Here is a 6,723-nt window from a genome sequence, read left to right on the forward strand (position 1 = left end):
GACTTCCAAATCAGAGAAGTCTACATAGTCCCTTTAAAAAAAAAAAAATGGTGTCTGCCTTTTGTTCTGTTTCCACCTTTTATAAAAACTGTGTGTCATCCTTACAAAGGATTGCTGAGCAGCTTGCAAACGCAGTGCATTTTGAAGATCTTTAATAAGATAGGGAGGGAGGGAGACAGTGCATTGTCATGATGCCGCCTGAGATGTCCTATTGCAATGTCAGAGTGGTGGAATAGAAGGGTCTGGAAGGGGTGAGGACACTGGGGAGAGTGGCAAAGTCAGCTCTGCCAAGTGTGGAGTGTGTAAAGAATCACATGCTACTCTGGGGTTGGTTTCAGGGTGACACATGAAGAACCAGAAGCGCTCAGGGTATAGCGAATTCTTCTGAGGTGATATTAACAAAATGATCTAAATGACCGTTGGACCTGCTTATTCTCAGCGTTAAGAACAATAACTCATTTATGAGGCGTTCAGTAGGTTCTGGGCCCCCTGCAAGTGCTTTATATACACTGCTCTTGTTATTCCTCCCCACGCTACCACCCCCCAGCCTTCCTAGGGCTTCCTGCGTATGAGGGTCTAAGAGTAGAGGCTGCGGGAGCTGGATTTAGTCCCAGGAGAGCGTTTCCACTGAGTCAGCTTCTGGAGTTATTTTCCTACAAAACACAGAAAACGGGTCTTTAAACTCTTCTCTGAGCCTCTGTCATAAAGGAGATTGATTTGCTGAGACGCTCAGGCTTTCTGAGTGATGGGTCTCTTGGTAGAGCAGGAGTCAAATGGGAGACCTTTTCCACTGGAGCCCTGTTGGGACGCTCCCTTAAATGTATGTTACAGTTTTCCTCACAGTCAGTGCAATAGGCTGAGTGTATTCCTTTGAGGATGAGATTTGAGTGGTGTCTCAAGGTCTTACTGCCGAGCAGAAATCCTCAGTGCAGACGTACAGTCTGACGGCGATAATGTTTCACTTCCATCGAGTGCCATGTTAAGCCCTGCGCTAAAAACTTTAATCCTTACGACAACCGTCTAGAGAGGAGTTGTTTTTCTTATTTTTGCAGAAGAATAAACTGAGGCTCCTAAACTTGCCAGATGACACATAGCTGTCAAATGAGTCAGTTCTTCGATGGCAAACTGAGATCTGTCTGATTTCCAAATGAGGGAGAGACCCTGGAGGTTGTTGGTTCTCTTAAAACTAAATCCACTTGGGATAGTTGACCATAGGCCACACGTGGTGAAGGGCGAGCTTCAGAGCCAGGCAAAGCCAATTTCCGATCTAGCTCAGCCAGGAACCAGCTGGATGACCTTGGGGAGCTGATTGACCTTCCCTGCACTCAATTTTCTCATTTGCAAGGTGGTGATGGTCACGCCTACCTTCAAGACTGCTGTGAAGAGTAAACACAAGGTCTCTGAAACCCTGAAACACATTACATTCCCAATGGGGTAGCCACAGTTCTTCATCTTCCTCTTCCTCTGACTATGGAGTACTTTTTTTTTTTTTTTTTTTGAGAGAGAGAGAGAGACCACAAGCAGGGGAGGAACAGAGAGAGAGAATTCCAAGCAGTCTCCACCCTGTCAGCACAGAGCCCAATGTGGGGCTCGAACTCACGAACCCTGAGATCATGACCTGAGCTGAAACCAAGAGTTGGATGCTTAACTGACTGAGCCACCCAGGCGCCCCTGGAGTACTTTTTTAAAGTGTATTTTCAAGAGGCAGTATGGTTTAATGCAAACGGGGGACCCGTGTAGGACCCGGCTCTGTCACTAGCTTACTGTGTGATTTCCGGCTCATCTCTCTGAGCCATAGTTTTCTAATCTATAAAGCAAGAGGGTTGGGTTGAATGCCTCCGGAGACCTGTTTAATAAGGAGTCGTGAGGTTAGTTCTGACCAATCGAGGCTTTGGGTTCTTCAGACTGGTTTCTGTGGGAAGAAAATATTATGAGGGTCTCCTTTTCCTGCCTTACCTCCCCTCTCCTCCACCCTTCCCAGCCTCCCTTGCCAAAGAATGGCTAGGGGAGCCCCCAGCCTGGGTCGGCCCTTGCCCACCGCTTGCTGTTGATGGCATCTTTGTTTCTTACCCCCCACCCTCCTCCCCGACAGCATCTTGGTGAACATGGACGACAACATCATTGAGCACTACTCGAATGAGGACACCTTCATTCTCAACATGGAGAGCATGGTGGAAGGCTTCAAGATCACACTCATGGAAATCTGAGCCCTGGTCTCGGCGTCCCCTCAGCAGGGGCCCTCGGTGCATTCCTCCCTGGGAGAGGTGGAAGCCCCGGCCCAGAGCCCTGCCCCCCCCCCCACCCCCCAACCGCTGTTACAGACTGTGCTGGGAGCCGGGCGAGGCACAGAGCCCCGTCCCTTACCAGTGTGTCTGGCCCATCCCCTGGCTCCTGCTGGAGCTAAATCCTGAGCCCCTCAGGAAGGCGTGCTGGGCCTGTCAGACGCTTATTTATTGTCCACCTGTTTCTGGAGCCCCGGGGTCCAGGCCTGCCAGGACTCTGCAGGACACTGCTGGCCCCAGGTGAGACCGTCCAGAGCCCCCCCTCACCTTTCAAGAGAAACACAGCCAATCTGTTCACCCCGAAGAGCCCGAGAACGCCTCACCTCTGCTTGCCCTGAGTGGCTGGTCAGAGCGAGCTGCCGCCCGCTGCCCGGGCGCGGTCAGAGGTGGACACCCGCGTCCTGGTCACAAGCCTTCAGGTGTCTCTGGGGAAGGCCGTCCTGCTAAACACGTCTGGGGGTTTCCAGCGAATGGCCGCCAGGCCTTGTACAGGAAGACATTCAGCTACCGTGTAATTAGTAACCCAGAAGGTACGCCTGGCTATTATGTACATAGTGTTTATAATATGGCAATAATATATTTTACCTGCGGTATGTGGGCATGTTTACTGCCGCTGGCCTAGGGGAGACGCGTGGCTGAGGCTCCGCTTTCTGCGAGAGGTTTGCAGGGGACGCGCTGGGACAGGGAAGTGGCCTTTGGGCTGTCCGGTGACTGCAGGGGTGCCAGCGGGCACGCCCGCCCTGTGGGCCGCCACGCTTGCCTCCCGGTGATGTGCTTTCCGGCCTCTCTCACTCTCTGAACGGTCTCGTCAGCGGGAAAGGTCGGATCGTCTGAGGCCCCAGCTCCTCCAGCTTCGGTGAGCTTTCCAGAGAGACTGCAGGGGGCTTGCGGCTGGGCCCCGTGCTGGGGCCACTGCAGAACTTGGTGATCATGAGGACCGGGCCTCTGTGCAGCGCCTGACAGTTGACAAGTGCGTCTTTCATCTCAAGTGGCTTCCCCAAAAGCCCAGCTGCAGTTCTGAGAGTGATGCCAACAGCTTAGCTCCGAATTCACAGGCCGGGGGGCTGCTTCCCGTGGCCACCTCTGCTCCGGGCTGCTGGATTCGGGGGGAGGGGGGTGCCCCCAGAGCCTCCTGGCTCTTCCGAAGGGCAGCCCCTGGAGGAGGACTGGGAGAGAGAAGGCCTGGTCCTCCCGTACATGCTCTGGGAGACGAAGAGTAGAAAAAATGCTTCCCTAAACACTCGCGAAATCATGAACCGTCCTGGGCCGCTGTTCTCTCTGAAGGGACAGGTAGGTGGCCTGGGGGTTTGCGTTCGCCCTTGTGGGTTGAAGCACTGGCCTTCAGGTAGCCAGACACGTCCCCAGCCCCAGGTCCTGCACTAGGGCAGGTTCTATGTAAGGGCCCAGATTTGTTTGTAAAGCACTTTGACGTCTCACCCAGGGAGCTCTCTCTCCAAGGGCTCCCTGCCTCGCACCCCACCTGCCCCTGAGGCCCAGAGCAGGACAGAAGGGCTGCTTCCAGCCCAGCTGTTTCTCCTTGAGGCTACAGACGATTTGGATGGAACGGAGAGCAGGTGCCGCGCCGAGGAAGATGTCCGGGTGATGGTAACGGGGCACCTTTCTGTGTCCTCTGGACACGTTATCCCTTCCTGTGGTGCCAAAGGTTTGCATCCCGGATTCAGTTCTGCTCCCATCTGTTCCCTCCTCCCTCGCTCTGGCTGCCATGCCCTGGACCAGCAGCGTGGGGACCCTCCTGGGTCCTGATGAAGCTCTGTTCTGTGACGGACAGATTCAGTGTTGAAAATGTATGACGTACTCTGCACTTCGCGTGCTCTTTGCCTCAGAGGTGGATTGGAACGTGACTGGCAGACGAAACGGCAAATACTGTTGGGCTGGGGCAGAGACTCCAGAGTAGGGAAAAGATAAGATTTGGGGCGTCTGACACAAGTTACCCTACCCTTTTTTCTCTAGTCTCTTTGGGGAAATGTTTGCCGGTCTTCCCCAAGGCAGAGGATGATCAGAGACGCCTTTGCATTTGTTTCCAGTCCCTGAGCCATCAACGTGGTGACCCCCCACCTACCAGAACAAAGAATGTGAGGCCAGTGCCACCGAAGGGTGGTGCAGAGAGAGCATCACCTCCCATCTGATCTGCACCCCCATCCTTCTCCTGCCCCCTCTGCATTCTCAGAGTGTCCATGGTCTAGCTTGGATGTATGTCAGCAGGGCTTTGATGAGCACAATTTTCTGAGCAGAAACACTCTAGAAAGATAGGAAGACTTGCCTCTTCTCTTGTCCCTTCAGTTTATTACACTTAAACAAATCTGCTTCTCTGAAAAAAATCCATGTAAGATGAGGGACACGTAAAACAAGTATTTTTCTTACACATACCCACACTGCTTAGACTTAATGGGTGTCTGGAGATTGGAACCAACAGAAAAACGCAGTCAGATGTCATCTTGGACTTGGATCCTGAAAGACTAAGGCACGTCCCAGCCCAGAAACTTACGAGGCGTGAAATGAATCAAACATTTATTTTCCTTCTTATTTAAAATTAGGAAAATGCAACAGAAACAGAGGATTTGTGCCAAATTCTGTGAACGGCCCTTTCTTAAAAACAAGCAAGGGAGATTGAAAGATGGACAATTTGCTCTCGTGTTTTAAACAAAAGAAAAAGGCAAATGTAACTTAATAGTTTTGTAAATGGGAGAAGGGGAATCTATAAACTATAAATACAGTTATTTTATTTTTTGTACATTTTTAAGAGAAAAAAATAAATATTCATAACGTCAGAGTCAATGACAGTGTCTGGTGCTTTCTGTGAGGTGGGTGTTGGGGCTTCTTTGCCTTGTTGGAAAGAAGCCGCAGTGTGGCCTTGGGAAGATTCTAGGCCCCCTTTGGACACCTTCGGGTCCTAGACTTCAACACAGCAGGCACGTCCTCTGCCTTGTGCTCAACCCCACGGTTACAGGAGAAGAGGGCTGAAGAAATCAAGACGCCTTCACTGTGCCGCGAAGAGCCACCAGGGTGGTTATTCTTGGCCGGCTCCTCAAGGCAGGGAGAGTAGGTCCTGTCCACACGCTTTTACCTTCCTCACCGCCTCGCTCACGATCATCCCCATGTAAGTTATCACAGGAACTTTCTGGCTCTTTAGTTCATTTGTACCAGCCCCTACAGAGGCTGAAACCACATGGCTAAAACTCCAGTTCCATCATGATGGTCTCTTGCCCCCAAACTCCCAGGTCACTAGGATCTGTCAGCTCAGAGGCACACAGCCGGACTCAGGATTCCAGTGTTCGTTAGCGCTTCCTCTGCCTGCCTCCCCACTGGGCCACCGTGCTCTTCAGCCGTCATCCACGCTCGACTCCAGAGAGCCTCTGAACAAGCAGCATTTCTTTCTTTCTTTCACAGTAAGGTAAGTTATGAAGCTACGTTATTTATTCCAGAAAGCCTTAATACTTTGAAGCTTGTAGGGTTTTACAGTTCTTAGGCATCAATCAACTAAATCTGATGAAGAGACCTATGCTGATTTGTTTTTCTATTTCCTGACAGTGAAATATACACACCCTAGATACCCGAATATATATTTTAAGCGCAAATGTTTCTATTTATCTGGAGTCACCAGGATGCTCACAGCCTGGGAGATGTCACATGACGAGCCCTCTTGAAAATAAAGAGCAGCATACAGCTCTCGCTTTAGCTTCTCTCCAGTCTTGCCTGGAAGAACCCAAAGCCACAAGATGGCGAGGCCTAAAATAATCATTGGTGGTCTTTGCAAGTCGGAGGGAGGGGGCAGCGTGAGTGAGGGATACCAGCGCTTCCGGTTCAGCTCTGAAGGGAGGATGGGAGGCCAGGGGCTTTCATCTCTTTCCCCCAAGCAGAAGTCTCATTCTCCAGAGGACCCCTTTGAGTGTGATGACTTGAAGGAAGATTTCACTCGCAGCGTCATGTCGACTCAGCATTTGTTAACTCACACGGAGAAGACACCACAAACTTCTACGGAAGAAATCCGTGTGTGCGACATCCACGCGGCAAAACCTTCAGTCAGTGGTCTGACCACAGATGACGTGAGAGAAGTCACCGGCCGATACTGTCCCTCGTAGTCCCTGGTGTCGCCTAGTCCATCGCTCCCGAGGGCACACGTCCCTGGGCTAGCTCTCCTGTGGACCAGCATTTCTACATCCTTCTGCATTTCACACTGTCCGCATACACAGCTTTCAAATCTTGGCTAAAAATTTGCCTCAAGAAAGTCTTCTCTGATGGCTGCAACCCCAGTGGCACTCCCAGCAGCTGCTATGCCGGGACCAGAAGGCAGGGGAGAGGAGGCTGGGGGAGGAGCTGAGGGAGGAGGCTTCTGGAGGGATTAGCAATGGGCCACAAGGCCTTTTTGCCATGATCCATGGCCTCCATGGGTGGTCAAGTGGACCCACAGGTCTGAGTAGGT

General features: G+C 51.7%; 1 protein-coding gene across 4 annotated transcripts in view; it reads left to right on the forward strand.

The window, feature by feature from the left end:
• Nucleotides 1–5,078, forward strand: part of GRHL2 (grainyhead like transcription factor 2) — a 170,389-nt gene extending 165,311 nt beyond the window's left edge. For all 4 annotated transcript variants that reach the window (XM_053896592.1, XM_019467969.2, XM_053896591.1 and 1 more), the window contains exon 16: nucleotides 2,093–5,078. In XM_053896592.1, the coding sequence (XP_053752567.1) occupies nucleotides 2,093–2,207 (115 nt within the window). In that variant the 3' untranslated portion in view covers nucleotides 2,208–5,078. The remainder of the gene's footprint in view (nucleotides 1–2,092) is intronic.
• The last annotated feature ends 1,645 nt before the right edge of the window (nucleotides 5,079–6,723 follow it).

The sequence above is a fragment of the Panthera pardus genome, unplaced genomic scaffold, assembly GCF_024362965.1.
Source record: "Panthera pardus isolate Hobbes unplaced genomic scaffold, ASM2436296v1 HiC_scaffold_7, whole genome shotgun sequence".
Classification (NCBI taxonomy): Eukaryota; Metazoa; Chordata; class Mammalia; order Carnivora; family Felidae; genus Panthera; species Panthera pardus.